The 22,301-nt window shown below is 43.4% G+C and overlaps 1 protein-coding gene across 1 annotated transcript; it reads left to right on the top strand.

The window, feature by feature from the left end:
* Positions 1-75: 75 nt before the first annotated feature.
* Positions 76-8,350, top strand: ECHDC3 (enoyl CoA hydratase domain containing 3; the record flags this gene model as incomplete). The annotated part of the gene is made up of 4 exons (XM_009870819.1): positions 76-220; positions 2,447-2,544; positions 6,553-6,753; positions 7,841-8,350. Coding segments are annotated over 4 exons (774 nt in total), but the record flags the coding sequence as incomplete, so codon positions are not given.
* Positions 8,351-22,301: the final 13,951 nt, after the last annotated feature.

Here is a 22,301-nt window from a genome sequence, read left to right as displayed (position 1 = left end):
ACACACACAGCTGCGGGCCCGCCCTTGAGGCGCTGAACGCCTTCGTGGTTGTTGTCCTTCTCCCTGGTGACCTCCTTTGCACTTAACGGCTTTTGCAGAGACATTATCTTGAACAACCCGCGGAGGAGGAACGCCCTGTCCCTGGCCATGCTGCGCTCCCTCCGGGAGGACCTGCTGCACGACGTCAAAAGCAAAGACCTCCGAGTTATCGTCATCTCGGGTACTTCCCTCACTTAAGGTCGACGGAGGAGAAGGGGAGGGCGGGGGAAGGAGCAGGAACGGCGGGATATCGAGTCTTTTAAACCGAAATGTCTCACAGAATCACAGAAAATGGGGCTTGGATGTCTTTCTCCCCATGCAGGGGTCTCCCGTGGGTGCCTTCGCCCTTTGGACCCTGCTCTCACGCCGTTCCTCTGTCCTTATCCCAGTTTCCACTCTCATGTGTTAATTCCTCGTTACTGAACACAGCATTAACAGCTGGCTTGGCTTTGATATGGTGTTGTTTGTAGTTAGCCTGTCTAAGAACGCTGTGGAAACACTTCTCAGAATGTATTTCCTATGTTATGCAGCATGTTTGCAGAGTCGGTGAGCTTTTTCCTTTTGTAAAAGCAATCAGTAGATGAAATAATTGCTTTACAAACTGTACATAAGGAAAACTGTAAACAGAACAAAAGCCAGGTTCTAATGGTTGTCAGACGAAAGAAATAACATTCCCAGATACAGGTTTTCAAGGAGGAGCAGGCTGAGCTGGTGTTGCCTTTGGTGGCAGCTATAGATGGCAGTAAACAGGGCTTGCAGGATTTCTACAACTCATCTGCTCTGTTCCCCTGCTATAAACCAGGATCAGCCTTGTTATCTTTGCCACTGGTTCATCAAAACTGTTTTTCAAACTCCCTGCTGAAGGAGAGGTTGTAATACCCAAAACCTGCAGATGTAGAACTTTATGTCTCAGAGTCTATTACAGTTTTCTTCCATTTAGGTATTAACTTGTAGAGTTTCTAAAGATAATGGAACTAACATTCTGTGATTCTGTGAACTGGAGCTGTGTTTTTTTCCCCTGCTATTTTAGTATAATCTTCCCCGTCCCACTTCCAAACATCTTGGAGAAGTAAGTTTATTAATTTAGGATGCTGCTGTTTCCTGTATGTAGAGGAAGACACTGTGTGTTAATGCACGCACATGAGAGTGGTTGTAAGCTGACTTAAGGATGAGTTTAAATATACAAGTTCAAACATTTCAAACAGCAGTTAAATATTTGGTGAACCACTACAGGTTCTTTTGGGGGGAGTGTAGTAGAGAGGGAGTTTGCGAGCATGATTTGGGGTTTTTTGTTTTATTTTATAAAGAAATTGCATGTTCTCGTTGATTTCCAATTCCTTCACTTAATAGAGTGCAAAAGAAGAAATCTCAGGAAAATAAAGACTTATCAGGAAATGCTCTGAGTGTTTATCACAGACTTTGTAGTGAATTCTTCATCAGTGAGGCGCAAATGCAGATGTGATTAATTTCCAGATATGTATTGTTGATCCCATAAGCTGCCTAATGTTAATTATGTGGTTATTTCTGGATAGACTTTGTCACAATAATCTGGTCCCTAAGAAGTAAATGCATAGGTAACGTTGTGTCTGCATAGTGGTAGCTGGAAATGGCACATCCATACAAATACCTGAGAAGTGTTGAAGCATCAAATAGGTTTATTCTTATGGCACATATCCTCATGACAGAGAAACATTGTTGTAAAGATAGTGCAGTCATAAAGTCTGTTTTGATCTTAGCTGCCACTGAAGGCAAGCAAATCCAAAGCTTGGGTCCACAGAAACCTGCTGTTTTGCTGCCCAAACCCTGGACATGCTTTTGTGGATTCTCTAGATGACAGGTTTAGCAGTGGCGGAAGAGGTGCTCCAGCAAGCCTTCTAGTGCTCCTCTGGCAAAACAACCTTTTTTCTTTTTTTTTTTTCCCAATTGTGGCCTTGACCACTATGACACAAAAATCTTGATGCTTATTTCGCAAAAGTTAATCATTAAGGCTGAGTACAACAAATAGGGACTGACTGTATTTATTAGTCTGAGAGCAGGGCACCCCATGCTTGCTCCAGATGAGTAGTTTGTGTTGTACCATGGGGCTCTTTAGAACCGTATTCTTACAAGAAGCTGGGCTCACGAGTGTGAAGTGCCTTATTTGTAACTGAGTTAACTTGGAGTGGAAGTAAAACTAGGTCTTTAAAAATGTTAATGGGTGTTACTGTGGTTAACTGTTGTATTGTGGCAATTTAAAGTTGTTAGAAAACCCATAAGGCAGTCTTCTGCAACTATGGGTAAAAGAGCCTTCCCAAGCTCCCTTTTGATCATTGACATTTCGTTAACGTACCTTTGCTGGGGCACTGATATGCTGCTACCCCTGGTTTCTTGATTAACTGAGAATGACTTTTCCTGAAATTCCTTGCAGCTGAAGGACCTGTATTTTGTTCCGGCCATGATTTAAAGGAACTATCAAGTGAAGATGACGTGAAGCATCATTCCCAAGTGTTCGAAATATGTGCAGAGGTAAGTAGTTCTTAAGTGCCACCCCTTTTGCCTGGTATTAAGAGCAAGCAATGATACTGAATTGAGGAGGGACAACACTACTCATCTGCTTGCTAAAGCATGGGCGGTTGCTGCACATTCCAAACTTTTTGCTGCTCTGCCATTTTAATGCCTGATCCTGCTTTTTTTTTTCCTGGATTTCTCTACACGAATGTAAAGGGTCTAGAGTGCCAACACGCACGTCTCCTACGATGGGCACAGTCATGACGTGTTCCTTAGTTTAGACAGTGTTCCTTGCAGTGGAGTATTCAGGCAATGTCTTTCCCAGAAATTTAGGGAGAATCACCATCAAATCATTTGTCATCGACTATTACAGAATCACAGAATGTTCGAGGTTGGAAGAGACTTCAAAAGATCATCTAGTCCAAGCCCCCTGCCAGAGCAGGATCACGTAGGGCAGGTCACACGGGAATGCGTCCAGGCAGGTTCTGAATGTCTCCAGAGAAGGAGACTCCACAACCTCCCTGGGCAGTCTGTGCCAGGGCTCTGTCACCCTCACAGGGAAAAAGTTTTTCCATATATTTTTGCGGAACCTCCTGTGTTCCAGCTTGTACCCATTGCCCCTTGTCCTGTCATTGGACATCACTGAGAAGAGCCTGGCTCTGTCCTCCTGACACTCTCCCTTGATGTATTTATAAACATGAATGAGGTCACCCCTCAGCCTCCTCTTCTCCAAGCTAATGAGACCCAGCTCCTTCAGCCTTTCCTCACCAGGGAGATGTTCCACTCCCTCCATCATCTCTGTGGCTGTGCTGGACTCTCTCCAGCAGTTCCCTGTCTCTCTTCAGCTGAGGGGCCCAGAACTGGACACAATATTCCAGATGTGGCCTCACCAGGGCAGAGCAGAGGGGGAGGAGAACCTCTCGACCTGGTAGCCACACCCTGTCGAATACACTCCAGGATGCCATTGGTCTTCTTGGCCATGAGGACACATCCCTTCCCTCTAGCAAGTCCGCCGCACCACACAGCTTGGTGTTGTCGGCAAACTTACTGAGGGTGCACTCAATACCATTGTCCATGTCATTGACAAAGACGTTGAACAGCACTGGATCCAGAACAGACCCCTGAGGAACTCCACTTGTCACTGGTCTCCACGTGGATATCAAGCTGTTGACCACAACTCTTGGAGTGCGACCTTCTAGTCGGTTTCGTAGCCACCGAGTGGTCCATCCATCAAGTCCATGTCTCTCCATCTTAGAGACAAGGATGTCACGTGGGACAGTGACAAATGCCTTGCACAAGTGCCGGCAGATGATCTCAGTTGCTCTTCCCATATCGATCAGGACTGTAATTTTGTCGTAGAAGGCCACCAAATTAGTCAGGCACGATTTGCCCTTAGTGAAGCCATGTTGGCTGTCACCGATTACCTCATCATTTTTCATATGCCTGCCTGGTTCTCCTCTGACAGCAGCCCAGTTCTGCTGTGATTACTGTGGAGATGAAGTTGAGAAGCGTTAGTTTCCTTATTTCCTCAGAAGACAGCCTTGAGGCAACAGCTGAGCCAAGCTGTTCCCCGTGCTGGTAGGTGGACTGATGGATGCTCTCAGGTGAGCACTGCGGGCAAATCACCATTCTCTCCTAATAGCCACCTTTCAGTTTGATGAAGAGGAGGCTGAGGAGGAATCTCATCGTGCTCTACAGTTACTTGAAAGGACATTGTAGAGAGGTTGGTGCTGGTCTCTTCTCGCAGGTCATTAGGGACAGAACCAGGGGGAGTGGTTGCAAGTTGCAACAGGGCAAGTTTAGGCTGGACATTAGGAAGAAATTCTTCATGGAAAGAGGGGTCAGACACTGGAACAGACTGCCTAGGGAGGTGGTTGAGTCGCCATCCCTGGATGTGTTCAAGTGTCATTTAGATGTGGTGTTGGGTGATGTGGTTTAGGGATGAACTTGTAGTGTAGGGTCAATGGTTGGACTCGATGATCCCAAGGGTCTTTTCCAACCTGAATTGTTCTATGATTCTATGATTCCCAGCCAAAGCCAGGGAGCAAGCACCTCTCTTCAGAGCGAGGCTGAGCAGGACCATGGCTCTTTGGGCAGCTCCACTCAAACTCCATTGCTGGAGAGTGCCTCAGAGCTCACATGACAGTCCTCCCCAAGAGCATTACCCGTTCTGCTCGTAGCTAGCGCTCAGTTTCCCAGTCAGAGCAGTCAAGGGGATTTAATGGTGCAGTTAAGGGGATTTAATGATGCAATTTTCTGAGTTACCTAAAACCAACACGGACAAGAAAGAAGAATTAAACCAGAACTTCTTTTGAAGGGAGAGTTTATGGTGCTGGATTCTTCAGCATCTCCTACTACTGTCAGGAGGAGGCTGACTGTGGGCAGCTCACACTGTGGCAATTCAAGGGTGGTGGCTGCCAAGGCAGCAACATGGGAGCACCATGTTGCTTAACTTTCATTAATAAAGAGAAATAGCAAAAAATAACAGGATGTCAGCATTTAGAGTTAAAAACAAGCCTCACTTTCTTGGTGAGAATGGTGCTCTACTGTGGAGTAAGTTTAGTAAGGGAGCACTATTACAAATAAGAAAATGTTACACCAAGTTCAGATGAATATTCCTGAGACCATGAAATTCAGCGAAAGGGAGACACTCAAAACCCAAGTGGATACGGTCCTGGACAACCTGCTCTACCCAAGCCTGCTTGAGTAGGGAGGTTGAACTCGATGATCTCAAGAGGTCACTGCCAACATCAATCCTTCTGTGAAATTCTGTGAAATTCAGGAAGAAATTAAATGCAAGAGATGAAATGTCACTTTAAACAATCCTGATAGTGATAAGTGATTCATGGTAGTGATAAGTGCTTTGAACTCTCTACCTGCGTGCCCTAAAAGGATTTAAGTTTCTCACAGATGACAGCTCACTTATCCCTGTGGAGGAGGATGTTCTTGCTGTTACATAATAATGGCACTTTACAGGCAAACAGAAATAAAGAAGTTAATTTAGGTTTTATTTAAGATCCTGTCTAATACCTGAATGTACAAGTTTGAGACAGCTGAAAGGGTCACTTCTCTAGAGGCTTTTCAAATACAAAACCATAAGTACCAGCTTTTTTTTTTCCAGAGAAGCAGTTGACTTTGTGTTTTTATAACCACACGAGTACTCTGTAGTTGTTTATCTGCACATATTGTTACTCTTTTGTTGTCTGCTTCTCAAAATCCACTGGATTTTTAAACAAACTTAATGTAGGTGATTTTACCTAAGCAGAGTAAAATTTGCTAGACCTCATCTGCTGAAGAGATGGCAGTAGTAAATGGAAATTTGTTATCTTGCTACACTGTGCTAATATGAGATTTATTTTTTTAAAATCCAGATAATGACGGTAATCATTTAACTAGCATTTTCTATCTTCAGGCATTAAAATTAAGTGAGTTTGTTGAGTCCCACTGTATGGAAGGAGAACCTGAGTTAGAAAAGTTAAGACAAATTCATCTTTCTTGACTTCAGCTATCTGAAGTTGGATGCCCAATCCTCAGGAATTATCTGAGAGAGAGAGAATGAGTTTGTTTTCCCACCTTATGTCTAATGCAGGAAAAATTGTTTCCTGGCAGGTAAGTCTCTCCCTGGAACGCACAGGAACCCTACAAGTATGTCCAGTGATTGGTTTGGATGAGATCAACCCAGGCTCAAGGTCATGCAGAAACCAGCAAGAGGCTGGCTTGATTTCTTGGGACAGAGACTTAATTACTAAGTCAGGTTTTCATAGTGGGGCAAATGAGGGTGGGGATGGTGTGTCTTGGCTACACATCTTCCTACAGCCAGGAACACCCGGCAACGGAGCAGGTGTTGGAGCAGCTGTGGTCTTGTGCATTAGACTGGGTTTTACAGAGAGCTTACTTCTTTTACTAAACTCCAGTTAATAAAGCTGAAAAAATGCACAAATCAGGTGTCTGAAGCAATTGTAAGTTTTAGAACAGTCGCTGCTTAAATTTCATGGACTAACTGACCACTTTCTTTTGTGCCTGCAGGTTATGACTTTAATCCAGAAGCTTCCGGTACCAGTGATTGCCAAAGTAAATGGCTTGGCTACGGCAGCAGGTTGTCAGCTTGTGGCAAGCTGTGACATCGCAGTGGCAAGTGAGAAATCTCAGTTTGCTACTCCTGGAGTAAACATTGGACTGTTCTGCTCCACACCAGCTGTGGCCCTGGGGAGATCTCTTCCAAGAAAGGTAGGCTTCCTTCTCAGACGCTCTTTGGAATTTTGCAAGAAATAGGTTCTCATGTTAGGAGTTTTAGTTCCATTGCCTAAACTTTGTTTTCCTGCAGTACAACATTCAAAATACTTCACTGTGAAAGACATCTTCATAACTCTTTGGACTGGGAAGAATAATAAAGAGGTGAACTCAGTTTAGGAAAAGCAGCTTCCCTGTGATACGATTCCAACTAGCATGAGCTCGTACCTGCAGCACAGCAGCTCAGCAACCCCTTTCCTTTCCAACAGACAGCTCTGTGCTTTAGACAGTGATGTTGTCCCTTGATGAGAAAACTCCTGCAAGATCTCAGTCCCGCTGAGGAATTAGCTCTTACCAGGCAGTGACATTTCACTGCCAGCATGATTTACCTGGGTGGAGATCAAGATGCTTTAAATAGCACCTAGAACACTCCTATACTTTCTTCACGCTTTATTTCCTACTCATTGTGGCTACACATCTCTCATTGCATGAACAATAGGATCCGTAAAGCTTTTGTAACTGAGAAAGGAAATTTTACTTTCCAATTCAGCTGAATACATGCTGACACACTCTCCAAGCCCAGCAGGGCTGTGCTGAGGTGCAGTGACTTACCTGCATAAATCCAGTTGCTGGATAAGAGTTTCAACATTAATTTCCCACTCGTTTGGATGTAATCTGCCTGTGTTTTTTTTTCCCAAGTGCTCTTGGTGTACAGTTAAAACTGTTTCTGAATTATATTTCTGGGGTTTGTGATTACCTTTTTTAAATGTGTGGGACATACTTTACCCTGTGTTACTTTTCAAAGTACCAAGAATATTCCCAACACTTCTCGAGATTAATGATTTTACCTTTTGTCAAATGAACTGTTGCCATTGTTTGTAGCCACCAGAGCAAAGATCCTAGTGAGGATAATCAGCTCCCACGATTGAGGGCATTGGTGGATTGCATCAGGAGTCGTGGAAAAGAATTCTTATTGATATAGAATATTGAATAGTCACTGTGTATTTGGGGACGAAAATTCCCCAAAGAAAGCAAAGCTGCAAGGCAGCTGAATTGACTTATTACAGTATTTTTTCTTGTTCAGGTGGCCTTAGAGATGCTTTTCACGGGCGAACCTCTTTCTGCCCAAGAAGCATTAATGCACGGGCTCGTCAGCAAGGTGGTGCCAGAAGACAAGCTGGAAGAAGAGACCATGAAAATCTCTCAGAAGATATGCGAAAGCAGCAAATCTATCCTTGCCTTGGGGAAAGCCACCTTTTACAGACAGATAACACAGGACCTTGATACTGCTTATAGAATGACTACTCAGGTCATGGTAGACAATTTGACTTTGAGAGATGGGCAGGAAGGTATTGAAGCATTTATTCAGAAACGTAAGCCTGTCTGGTCACACTCTGCAAATGAGAAGAAATGAATCTTGTTTCTAAGCTAACCTTAGCTGTGCTTTATGATTCCTCACGCAGTTGCCTTTGGGAGCTATATTCTTCTTCTTACTGAAAGTTAAATTTCTCTTCTTCACCATGCCAAAGACGCAATAAATTTATTCTAAGTATATAATAAATGTTAAGAAAAATCAAACCAAAGGGGTTTTTTCTCAGCCATCAGTTTAATCTATGGCTTTAGAAGGAACTCTGTGCTGCAAAAATCAGTTTAATATGCCCCAGGGACTGGGAGACAGCTCAGATCACCCTGTTCCGTACCTGTTCCCATAGCTCTGGATGTGAATTTCCAATTATTGTTTATTAATAGAGAATTAAAGGGCTTGGACACATTCCAGAGATCATGGTAATATATATCATAATGGATTCAAATACTGTTCATATGCTGAAGGCAAAAGCATTTAACAGTAGTCCGTAGCTGCTTATCAGTATAGCTGTGTGTGAGCTCTGTGTGTTACTGCTTTGTCTTCCTCAGCAAATCCTGTTTCTCCACCATCAGTTCAAGCACTTGTCCCAGCTGTAGAGAATTTTGCCACTGACTCCAGTGAGGCCGAGCATGGCTTGGGGGCTGCGAAAGCCACTGCCAGTGGGCTTCATCAGAGGTTCTCACCTGGCAGTGTTTTGACCCAGCTGTAATTTTCAGGCTGAATGTCTTTGGTTCATCACAGAATCTCAATTGTGTTAGTTGGAAGGTCCATCCTCTTGCTCAGAGCTGGGCTCTTACCGATGTGGGAGCAGTCCAGCCATGGATTTACAGTCTTGACAAACTACAGAAAGAGGAATTCAGCTGCTGCTCGGGTTAATCTGTGCTGTGCGACCCTCCTGGTAAAATATTTTTTCCTTAATGTCCAGTTAAGCCTCGAAGGAGGGGGTTTTTTTGTCATTGCCCCTTGTTACCTAATCTGACATTATTGAGAAAACATGAGCTCCATTATCTCTGTAACTCTCTTGAAACTGTCACAGGCTGCAGTTAGACCGCACTTAGACTCCTCTGTGCCAGACCGAACAAGTCCACCTTCCTCCACTCTCCTTGTAGGTCACATTCTCTAGGTAACCAGCTTGGTAGCCCTCAGTGGACCAATTCCAATTTCTCCACATCCGTTTTGTACTAGTTGTGCCAAAACTGGACTAGATTCCAAATGTGGCCTCACCAGCACTGAGCAGAGGAGAACAAAATATTCCCTCCATCTGCTGCCGCTTTTCAGCCAGTGAGTGTTGCTCAGCGTGCGTTTTGTCTCATTAGTGATGAGAGTGTTGGCTCACATTCAGCTGGGCAGCCACTGCACGCCGGCTTTCAGCTCCTCTGCCAGCCGGCTCCCAGCCTGTACCAGTGCTCGGCGTTACTCTTCCCCAGGTGCAGAACCTCGCGTTTCTCCTTAGGTTATGGTTCTTCTGGATTTAAGCCAGGCCGTTTGGTGCATCAGCCACTCCCCCAATTTGGCTTCATCTGTAGATTTGCTGAGGATGTGTTACTGACGATCATAGCGAACGGCATAAATTCCTTAGTTCTCTGAAGTGAATGAGATTCCCAGTACAGTGTTCGGACAGTTCTCTCCAGGGATCAGTTACTCCTAGGCAGTGTGGATGAGTCCGTGTGAGTTTGGCTCACTCAGCCCTTCACAGTGCCCCGAAACTTACCCCCACAGGCGTTGCCCAACGCTCCTGAGCATCCTCAGCATCGTGCTAAAAACCTGCCTCTTAGCTTGGACACTTTGAACTGAAGGCCAGCCCTGTCCTGGGATGGATCAAGAGGAGTGTGGCCAGCAGATCCCCCTTTGCTCTTGTGAGACCCCACCTCGAATACTGTGTCCAGTTCTGGTGCCCCCACCAGACATGGAGGGATATGGATCTGTTGGAACGAGTTCAGAGGAGGCCACAAAGATGATCCTGAGGCTGGAGCACCTCTGCTATGAGGACAGGCTGCGGGAGCTGGGATTGTTCAGTCTTGGAAAGAGAAGACTCCAGGGGGACCTAAGAGCTGCCTTCCAATACCTGAAGGGAACCTACAGGAAGGCTGGGTGGGACTTCTTACACGAGTGTCCACTGATAGAACAAGGGGAAATGGGTTTAAGTTAAAGGAGAATAGATTTAGATTGGATCTTGGGAAAAAATTCTTCAGTCGGAGGGTGGCCAGACTCTGGAATAAATTGCCCAGAGAGGTTGTGGCTGCCCCCTCCCTGGAGGTGTTCAAGGCCAGGTTGGATGAGGCCTTGAGTAACCTGATCTAGTTGAGAGGTGTCCCTGCCCATGGCAAGGAGGCTGGATTAGATGATCTCTAAGGTCCATTCCAACGTAGGCTGTTCTATGATGATGATGAAAAACTGCCGCAGCGCAAAGTCAGCACTTCCATCTTTGGGCCATGAAGGTGCTGTATAGAATCACAGAATTGTTTCGGTTGAAAAAGACCTTTAAGACCATCGAGTCCAGGGATGAGGTATGGAGCTCGAGGAAGCCCAGGCCAAGTGCTCTGCAGCGCAGTTGCTACAGATCAACTTCAAAAGGACCCAAGCATGAGGGTCATCTTGCCAAGGCCCTTTTTGGTCATGCCAGCGTTGTCGATATCCCGTTACGAGACATCACCTCATGGTTCCGTCAGTCTGCCTCCCGCGTAGTAGCGATGGGCTGTGCTGCATCAGGCGCAGCAGAATTAAATTCTGTTATTCCTTACATTGGAGCAAGACCTGGATGGTTCGGAGCAAAACTCAGCCTGTTTTCTTTCCACCTGCCCTATGCATTTTCATTCAAACCAGCGATACAAATACTTGTGTCATTTATACATACCCAGCCCCACAAAGCAATTCTCTTTTCCATATAACATGCATCCTCAGGATGAAGAGAAAGCAATTTTCTAGTTCTGCTGCTATTTTTAGTTTGAGGAATGGAAACTTAAAGTTGAATTTGCCCTTAAGAATAGTTTGTTTCTACAGGAATGTGAAAAAAAGGAATCATTGGGAATAGTTATTTTAAAAATACAAACTTGTACTGTTACTGCTGGGAAAGATGGGTAAGTTTTATATAAACTCACATAGTTTATATAGGTTAGGAACTGCTGTGCGCAGTTAAAAGATAAATGGATTAAATCTGGAGCCAAACAACCTTCATTGTGTCCTTTTTAATGCAGTAAGATACTGCACTTAGACTCTGTTCCCACATGCTTCTCTAAAAGCATTAAGAAAGAGTAAATTGTTTTTAAAAATATTTATATTTAATGGCTATCTTGCAACTACTCAGCAAATCTCTACTGGCTTTTTTGTTCCAGGCTTTTAGAAATAAGTACATTATCTGGTTTTTGCAGAATAGTGCTCCTTCCAACTAACTGCAGTAATAAAATGGTATCACTGGCCATCTTAAAATAGAAGTGATAGTTTAGATGAGCACATTCTTTCAGATATTTAGAAATTCTCCTTCTGCAGTTGATTGTCATCTATACAAATAGGGTGTGGCATTATTAAGTTCTGGTTATAAATTCTGAAGAAGAAAAATCTGCATTTTAAAAGGATAATTATTGAAATAATAGTTACACTGCAATGGAATCAAAGTCTGGTCATTTTATTCCTGCACACGGATTCAGTGAACACTGCTTTTCTAGGGTCGTCTTCTTTTTCAGTCTAAATCACAGGTGTGACAAACGTTTATGTCTCAAAGAAAAAAGCATTTTTGTTTTAATTCAGCTTTCACAGTATTTGTACTATCCTATGCAATAAAGTAATCATGTAATTAGCAATCATCGGTTCCAAAAACGGTGGCATCCACAGGAACATTTCCCTCTTGATTGAACCACTAGACAGAAAAGCTGTAGAAGGTTTTAGAACGTGCCCTGCGGACTGACAAAGCAATGGCATTTTTTCCTTTCTGACTTGTACGGGATCTTTATTTTTGCCCACATCTGCCTTTATTGTTTAATTTAGCAGATTTACAGGCTATTCCTAGGAAACAGACTAGTTCCAGGATTGTAAATTAAGTTCTACAGCCAAGAAACAGCAAACTAAATGATAGATTGGTAGCCTTACCGCTGTGGCTATCTGCTGCCTGAGGAGAGAGTTTGTCCCAAAATAGCAAGGAGTCTGTCCCTCCTCGCCCCATTCATTTTTATTAAAGCGTCTGCTCTGCAGCAGTGTCTGCCAGGTAATTAGCCTAGTTTTGAGTGGCCCTAATAGCATGTGGCACACACTCAGCCCACTCTGTAAACTGAGCACGAGTCCCATCTGTGTACAGCCTCCAGGATGCAGCTTATCGCTGCCAGTGACAGGCGGGGACACGGTTTCTCTTCACATGCACTGGAACAGCTGAAACGGAAACTGGGTGAGAAAATGCAAGGAAGGAATTGCCAGCGTGAATGTAATGAACTACCCAGCCGCTGACCTTGGGGCCCACGCAGGCCTTAGAAGAACAGCTTTGAGCCTTTACCTGGGAGTATCAGAAAAAAATGCGTCGGCAAAACCTGGAGGATATGAGCGTGTCATCGCTTGGGATGTAACTTACTGTAAATTTCCCTCTTCCATTTGAGTTTTTCCAGGAGCTCCTTGCCTAACCATGCAGGTCTCCTGCCTCCTCTACTTCATTTTCTTTTAGAGGGAATGCATTTATTTTGAGCCTGGTATAGGTAGAGTTTGAATGCTGACCAGCTCTCTTGTGCTTCCCTGCCTTTTAGAATCCTAGCCCATGGGATCCTTCTAAGTACATCTCTGAAGAGTTCAAAGTTAGCCCTCTTGAAGTCCAGGGTAGAAATTTTGCTTACTACCTTTTTTCTTTCCCTAACAATACTGAACTCTAACACACCTTCCTAACAATACTAAACTTCAACATATCACGATCACTACAGCCAAGATTGCCTCCAACCTTACCATCCACGACCAGACCTTCTTTGTTAATACAAGGTCCAGCATCGCACCTTTCCTCGTTGATTCTTCAATCATCCACAGCAGAATTATCATCAAGACACTGCAGGAACCTTTGGGGCTGATGATGCTTGGCTGTGGTATCTGCCAATTAATATCAGGGTGACTGAAGTCACCCATTAGCGCGAAGGCACGTGATGATGAGGCTACTTCCAGCTGCCTGTAGAAGGCCTCCTGAACAACTTCTTGGTTAGCCGGTCTGTAGCAGACACCCACAACAGTATCCCCCGTGTTTGTATGTCCCATAAGCTCTCAACACTCTCGTCCTCTCCCACTGGGTTAAGCTCAGTGCATTCTAGGCTCCCCTCACGAATGAGGCAAGCAAACAAGCCGGGCTGCAGCGAAAGCTTGAGTAATGCTCAGCACAAGGTGGTTCTTACTTCACACGCCAGGCAACAATTGCCCCTCACCACATCATTCGGGGGATAGACGCTGAGGATGGTGTTGGTCAGGGAATTTATTATACCGCAGAGCTGAAGAGCAGAATGGGACTTTATGTAAGCTTTTATATAAACTTCACGTGGTTTTCTTCAGGCTGCCCAACCCCGAATTCAGCAGACTGGGTAAGAATTAGTTTTGCATTGGTTTGAAGTATTCTCCTGTGGAGGAGAGCTTGAAAACATGTACTGCGAAGGCACAAAAAGCTGGACGTAGTTCACATTAAAAATACATGACTTACTCATTGGCAGAAGTCAGCACCATCGTCTTTACTGGCTAGGCCGTGATTTCTGAGCATTTGGACGGCAACACTGTGTCCTTCACAGAACTGCCTCTGGGCAATTCCTGTGTTGTCATTCCTGTGTTGCAGATGGGGAAATCGAGGACAAATGTGCTCTGCCTGAGGTCTCACGGTGAGCCAATGGCACTGTGACAGCGGCATCGGAATGCCAACACCTGCTCCTTGTACTTCTTCACAAAGAAAAGTTTTCAGTGAAATCAGCAGAAAAGCAAGATGATTGCATGCCCTGGAGAGACCGCAAAGGCTTCGAAACAGGAATTATGAGCTACTGCATCAAAGGCCCCGTGCTTGACGTTTATTGGCTTTTTGATGAATGCTGGGGTAATTTTACTGTCAACAGTTTCTCATTAGGAGCCTGGCAATGTTCTTTCTGACCATTATCTTGCTCAATATCACATTGGGTTGCTACAAAGAGCAGAGATTTTATGTAAAGCCCATCTATCTCTGTAGCTGCAAAATTTTCTAATAATCCTACATTTACATAATCTCAGGGAAATGCTGATACCTTCTCTAAGGAATAAGGAGAATAGACAAATGGTTAAATTTCCGTGAAGACCTAAAGCTATAGGACAGATCTCATATCATACTGCAATAAATAAGATGCATTTGTCTTGATTTCACTGGCATTGCACCTCGATGATACTACTTCTGAATTTAGCCAAGTGTTCTACACTTGCAAAGGGTGGGAAAAAACATGCAAGCTATACCCCTCTCACTCTCCATTGTATGATGTCCCATCTCCTGGCTGCTTGTTGTCAGTATTAGGTCAAACCCGTAGTTTTTATAAAAAGAAAATAGAAATGTACCCCTAAAATGAAAATAGTCAAAACGTACCCGTAATGCTTTTGTGCATTGGGAAAGGAGAAAATCATTCATTAAACTTGAATGTGGCTAACTATTGTAGTTTTCATGATAGGACTTTTAAAATATCAATACTTATTTTAAATACTTATATCCTGGAGTCATGATGATGTGAGCATCACACGTTTATTGTATATTTTACCGATTATGTTTGTTAGAGTGAAAAATTGAAAAGAAAACTAGATGATAAAATAACAAATTGAATTTATATGACTAAAATTTAAGCCAGATTCATGGGTTTGATTCATAGCTGTTGTTGGTAGATGCTTCATAGCAAGAGTTTAATTTTCCCTTCTCAGGTAGGACAGTGTTTTTAGCCTGCGAAAACCAGAACTTGTAACACCGTGGAGTTGACTGAAAGTAGAAAACACTCCTGTAGCCTAGATCAAAACAGAACCAACTCTTTAACTTTCATAGCAGTTGGACTTCATACAGATAGAGGAATTGATGTCATCCACCAATTCTGCTACAGGAAAGTCACCTCCTGGAAAGGCAGAACAGGTACGGATGGCGACATCTTACACCATCTGCAACTTGGCTCATTAAAGCCGTGTGTCATTGAGGTCTGATGTAATGGCTCATGTCTAAGAGAGCAAAGTTCCAACCAGAGTCTGATTTCTGAAGGAGTTTTTAAGGACAAACTAACTGCAATAAGAGAATGTTGACATTCTGGCTGCCTTGGCTGCTGAGGACAGAGAAGGCGTTAGGTCTTCCAAAGTGGCACTCAGGTTTTATTCCAGACCTGCCCTCCTATAAACAATTACAGCGCATGAAATCATTTTGGAAAGATGAACAATGTTTTCCCTGTCAAATCTGCCCTGTCAACACCAAGAATAACGTGATATATACCTATAGGTCTTCCAAAGTGGCACTCAGGTTTTATTCCAGACCTGCCCTCCTATAAACAATTACAGCGCATGAAATCATTTTGGAAAGATGAACAATGTTTTCCCTGTCAAATCTGCCCTGTCAACACAGGGCAGATATACCTACTCTGGTGTCCTCCACTTCCTGGCCCAAAATCATTCTCAGTTTAGGCACTGAGAGATGCTTCTGGAAAGAAATAGTAAAGAATTAGTAAAATGTATATAAAAGATGGGGGAGAGGAGAAGGCAAATGAACACATGAAGTCAGTCTCCTAATGCGGTCTTCAGTCCAGATGTATTTTTTTCGTGTACCTGTCTAATGAAATATACCCATCATGCCATTCAAACTTTATAATCCGTTGTTTAAGGGAGTTAATCCTGTAAGAAAAAGGTCAGTTCTGAGTGTTTGGATATTGTATAAATTTAGGCATGGCAAACACTTCTGAGCTAGCCTCCCTTGTCTTTCAAGACCTCACTAGATTAGATTAAAAACACTTTAAAATTAGTGTGCTTTTTCTTGCTTTTTTTTTGGTTTTGAATCCTTAGAGTGAAGCCAGAATTATTATTTTGGATTTTTCTTTCTCTCCTTGGAGGTTTGGGTTTTTGGTGGGGGTGGGGGGTTAGTTTTTTTTGGTTGTTGTTTTTCATTTTGTTTTTTAATGAATGCTGAGATTCTTATGTAAGCACACAAATCTGGAAAGCTTTACAAAATACCACATATCACATTTGAACAACTGGTAGCACTGCCATAAATACTGGAGTGGGGGAAAGCCTCAGGTTTTAATGCTAAACCTGTAAGAAAGAAAAGACATGTAAGAGATGAAAGAGCAGAGTAATGAGAGCGTTTGGTTCTCTGAAAGAAGGCCCTGCAGAAGAAATAGTGGGGTGCTCTCTAAAGCACCCACACAGGGGACTGGCAAATTGCCCCAGTTTACCCCCTTTTTCATTGGGACCAGCTAGAATACTCGTGCAAGGACAATCAGCCCCTTATTCATTAGCCTGAGGTTATTATTAATTAACAATATTATTACTTATTATTGTTGTTAACATTACTGCTATAACCTGCTTAATGCAGTGTCACCACTGCAGTTCAGGAATTTAAATTTTGATGTCTCCTCCCCAAGCTGGGCTTGGAAACTGGTCTTAATCACCAAAATCAGAAGCTTCTGCTGCCTGAGTTGCAGAGTAGCATTTGTCTGGTAGCAAGGGAAGACTTTTTTCATAGCCCATGAAAAACACTTAGTACTCACCATGTACTCAGCATGGTAAAATGGAAGTTGTCAAAGGTAACAGTCCTTTTTTGTTGCTGTCTGTGGATATTCCTGGAAGCTTTTAGTCTTTTTTCCATGTGAGCATTTGTTCAGAACACAGAACCCAGGAGTACTGCCATGGACAGCCTGAAATCTTTATGAGGCACTGGATGGTTGAAATAAAACACCGATTTACTCAGCACTCATAGCTACTAAATTATCAAAATCCAAACAGTAAATTTACCACAGCAGAAGTGCTGGTAAAGAGCTCTGTAGCAGTTCATACACTAAAAAAAAAAAAAAAGTTAAAAGGTCCTAGACCTTTCTGTTCCATTCACCATTATATTTAAAGACATTTGTATAAGCCATTTCTTAGATAATTGGGAAATGTAAACAAGAGGAAAAAAGATTTTAAAATCCTGGACAAGACAAAACAAAAAAAAAACACCAAAAAACCCCAACAGCAACAACAAAACACCAAAAGCCAAACCAAACAAATGGATTAATTTCCTGGCTTTCTCCCAAAACTCCTCTGTGTGACCTTGGGCAAGATGAGAGAAGCAGGAGAGAAATGTGACTGTCTAGTCCAACCTCCTCCTTGCCAGGGGTCATTGCTTCTTGGCCCGCTTACCTTCATACAGCATTTGACTGAAACTTTGGTTGAGTTAAGGAATTATCTAATCTTATGAAGAAGAGAATAAATAAAAAGGAAGTAAAAAAAGAAGATGCCGGCAGTGTGATCCATCCATCCTCCTGGCAGTCAGAACATGTGGCTTATTTCTGCTTTGAATTCATCTGCCTACAGCTTCCAGGCAAGGTAATCGAGCTGCCTTTTTGTGGGCTCAGCTAGATCTTTCAGTATCTCAGCTGCCTACATGTAAAATGGGGCTGATAATTCTTTTTTTTTTCCCCCTACTATCTTTTATTTGTCTTGTCTCTGTAGACAGCAAGGTCTCTAGGGGAAAATTGGCTTTCACTACGTGTACGCTCGGTGCCTCGCGCAGCAGTTTAGACTGGATTCACCTTTGATGTGGGATGATTGGATACATAGCGTCTAAGTTACAACAGTGAGAAAGGGCATAAAATCAAGCAATAAACCTCAAAAATCTCTGTGTGAAGGAGGTTCCTTCTGCTTACTACAGATCCCCAGAAATCCTTGTTTGCGTACGAGAGAAAATACTTTTTTTAAAGCGATGGCACTACACAGCAAACTGTCAGCAGAGGGCAATAGCAGCTCGCATCTCGAAGCAATTCCCGGTTAGTGCGTTGGGCCAGTTCTGCTAATGTTCTTTTAACTTGACCGCTCACGGAGAATGAGCCTCTGGTTTAATCAGGCAGCTCTGAACAGCCTCTGCACGAAAGTGCTCCTGGATGTCAGCAAGTCATGGGTCTAAACTCTCTTCTTCCACTTTCCCTGCAGCCCCTGCCCTTGCATCCGCAGTGATTGCGTTGGAGGACCAGTTGTAATCCAATAGTCAGGACGAGTGACTTGGGACTAAATTCTAAGATCTTTGGAGGCAAGAAACCCTGTTCTGCTTGAAGAAATACATCCGTGAGAAACAGAGATGTCTTTAGGGACCTGGATCATTCAGCAGAACCCAGTCTGGGAAAGCCTGGCTGTCCTGGCTTTCCCTGGGGGTTAATTTTAGATCCAAATGAGTTTGTGTAGATTGGTAAGAGGTTCTGGAGGGAACAAGTGATTCAGAAAGACCTTCCAGGAGAATGAATCAGCAAACGAGGCAGAAGAGGTGAGCGGAGTGTGACAATCACGCCTTCATGCCTCAGGAATTGGTAGCACTGCAGAGAATGGTCCAGAGTTCAGCCAGCCGGGTTCTCAATGTCACCTCTTCCATCCTGCTTAACAGGTGAACTAAGTGACAGCATCTCCTCTCTCCATGACTCAGTTTCCCCAACTGTAAAGGAAGTTATAAAGTTCTCTGCTACACACTAAAAGCAGTGAATGATAAAAACTAATCAACTGTGCTCCTCGCAGCTTGGTGGTGAACTAATGTGCTTGTAACACTGCTGGCCCAGAGTCTGCTGGGTAGAGAAGAAAACTGCTGGATGTGTTAGTCCAGACGGACTGTAAATACCAAGGTACAGGAGGAACTGTTGAAAAATAAAGATGTTCTCTCAAGTCCTCTCCCAGCAGGAACAATATTCTGATTGTAATGCAGATATCCTGCCGAGTCATTCCATCCCTCAGGGCAGGTGGACAATTTGCAAGAGTCTGCAAAAGTAATAATTAGACTATTGTAAATACTAAAGAATACAAATGCCAGGTGTCTCTTTATCTGAGTTTCAGCTTTATGCGTGGCTTCATGAAAAGTAAGAATGCATAACCACCCATAATGATACCATTAATAACATTCAGAATTTCAGGGAACACTGGTTATCAGCCTGAATTAACCAATGCTTCCTAAATTCCTGTACTGTACAGACAGAATGCGGAGCAATTACATTGTTCAATGCCACGATGCTGAGGGAAGCCTGTAACTTCAAACATCCAAAGAGCCAGTATATGGGGCTGTGCTGAAGCTGCAGAGGAATTCAAATAAACAACATTCAGTGACCAGCTCTGGAATGCAGTGAACCCAGCTAGGTCAACAAGCACACCGATAAGCACGCAAGGTGACAAGCGGGGTCCAGCTTGGAGGCTAAACCTCCAGGAACCCGTGGTAATGGGGTAGAGGTTATGTGAGCTTTGTGCTCAGCAGCTTCTGGACAATTCTCACGAGCAGACTGAGTGGAAGATGTAATTTAACTGCTTCGTCGGTTTTTACTACCAAGGCTCCAGAGTCATCCGTGTCAGTCATGATTCAACGCCTTTTCCACCAGACAACCTTCTGTTGTACAATTGTGCTCCCGCGCTGCTCAGACAGAGGTGATCTCTGCCCTCGGTTTCATTTCTCTCTCTGCCACTTTTGAGCCTTCTCTGACTCAGTGCGGAGGCTTAAGCTGGCTCACGCAGAAGCTGTTTCAGATGAGGGCTCTCTGTAACCACAGAAATTGAGCCGCTGACAGTAATAACACTAAAAGCAAGCAATTGAAACTCTGAAACAAAAACCAAACGTTACCTCAGAGTGATAAGCAGCTATAACAACAAACCTGGCAAGGCAGTATTTTAAGGCAAAAAAATGTGCTGAAGAAATATTTTTTTGCAGCCTTTTTAAAATCTTTTCTTCAAAGGAGCTAAAATGTTGGGTTTATGAAAAAAAGTATTATCAGTTTTAAGCAAAGTTATTTTTTCCTTCCTAATTAAAAACTTACATCTTAAAGGGTTCAAATAAAAGTTTATGCAAGCATTCCGTAGAGATTAAAAAAAAAAACCAAACACTTTCTTTTATGTGGACAGAGAGTTCCTGTTAAGGCAGAGATTGCATACAGGATACAAAAATAGCCAGTAACCTAAGTGTATACGGGATGCCATTAAGAAATCAGGTGCTAGTGAGGCTGCCCAGGACTGATTCACAACTGCCCTGCGGCTACTCCATGACAGCTCTTCCAGGAGGTGTCTCTGCGCAGCCATGAGTCAGATCCCTGCCTCTGTGTCAAACCTTCTGCAGGAAACTCCCTGCAGAAAAGCTGGCAGGTACGTCCTTAAAGGCAAAGGAATCAGGGTCTTCCCAAGCTTTAGCTCTTTCAATTCAATTTCAACACTGAGGCAGCTTGGAGCGCGCACGGATAAAAATCAGCCTGAGCAGTCTCCGTGCACTGGCACAGGCAGGAACCCATCAGCACCGTAAAGGTACAAAAGGTGACTGTGGGCCAGTCTTGCTCCTGTTGGTCCTTGAATTGATGTTGGCTCTGACACTCCTCTGATCTTGAACATTCAAGCCTAGAGGACAGACTCTGTAATGCTTGAATTAAAATCCTGCCCTCACTTTACCCTAGGCAAGGTCAATGGCTATAATTTATTAAAAGGCCTATAATGGTTTGTTAAATGATGTTGAAAACAGCAGCTTTGTGAAAACAAGTCACAAAGTGTCCCGACAAACAGAATCTGCACTGAACTTTTTTAAAAATGGACTAGTCAAAACCTATGCATTTCTCACCTCTTTTGGGGCCAAATTTAATACATAAACATGCACCTACCATTTACATACAGATGCCCTATACCATGTTGTTTGGTGATGTGCCACGTGCAATGGTGTGATGGTCTCCTTCCCATCATCTGCACTCCCCAGACTTCACAGGAATGGCACCTGCTAGCAGAGCCTGCACGGAAAGCAGCAGGTGAGCTGGCTCTGAACCACCTCTCTCAGTGCTCTCTTCCTCTGTCAGCGTGGTCACAGTGAAGCAGCAACTTTTCCTTGTGAGAATCAGCAAAATATCTATCAGAGTGACATCCCAAGAGGCAGGGCTGGCAAGAGAGGAAGGGGTTAGTGCAGGGGTGACCTCACCTGTTCTGTCTGTACTGCTGTTATTTGTAAAACATTTTTATAGCTATTAAAGAAAAACTTAGTATTAAACACTGGCAATGTTACTTTGGTATTTAGTATTTGCAAGACAGCCTGCATGGCTGGAACTCAAAAAAGCTTCCAGCATTCAAATAATTTTCTCCTGTTCCCAGGGTCATATTCTCTCAGCAGCCTATTGCAAAGATCCTGATATCCGGTGTTCAGCGTTTAGCTGCCCAGCCAAAAATTATATCCAAACCCAGAGCCAATTGTCTAAGTTCCTTCTATAGTTATAAAGAGAAATAAATGCTTCAAAAGATCAAAACACCCAAAATGCTGAGAGGTACAGAGCTGCCTAGCAGTAGCTGGTAGAGAGCTGGTGTCTCTGAACACTTGAACTTCACCAGGGAATTGCTTGGGTGGGACCCAGACACATCATCCTGAGCATAGGAAAAGTTTCAAGAGCAGAACAGGGCCAACGTTTTCCTCTTGAAACCCACAGAAGATGTAAAAATAAACTTTTTAAGTTTTATTTTGCACTTATACATACTGACTTAGCACTTACTTAAGGGTTTGAATACTGCCCTCATTTTTATACAAGCCTTTTCTGATCTACTTTTTTTTTTTCCAGGAGTGTCTCTCACTGCAGTTTTAGGGGCATGATAGCAGCATCGTGACCTTAGAAACCGAGATGTTAATACAAGATCTGATACTGTTACCTCTTCCATCTGCCTTTGCACAGCATCAAGGGAAAAAAACCCCAACAAACAAATGGTAACAAATGTACTTTAATTGCTCACTTTTAAGGGTGAGATTTCCCTTTTATGGGGAGATCTCTCAGAATTATTTACTATCAGAACCTGATATCTTTAATGGTACCTTCTTTTACCAAGAGAACAAATTATTCTGTAAAAAAGCCAGTTCTTTGCCTGTTGCCGCTGCCAGCTGCATGCAAGTGCAAAATTACAAAGCACTCACTTAGATGAAGTGAATACTTCATTAAACAATTAAGCAATAAGGCAGAACAAAGGCTGTGGTTTCCAGGCCTTGTTCTGTAATTGTATCCTACAGCATTAGGATAACCAGTGTTCG

The sequence above is a fragment of the Apaloderma vittatum genome, unplaced genomic scaffold (genome assembly GCF_000703405.1).
Source record: "Apaloderma vittatum isolate BGI_N311 unplaced genomic scaffold, ASM70340v1 scaffold5956, whole genome shotgun sequence".
In the NCBI taxonomy this organism is placed as follows: domain Eukaryota; kingdom Metazoa; phylum Chordata; class Aves; order Trogoniformes; family Trogonidae; genus Apaloderma; species Apaloderma vittatum.
Note: the sequence above shows the minus strand (reverse complement) of the source record. Positions and strands in the feature narration are given on the sequence as shown.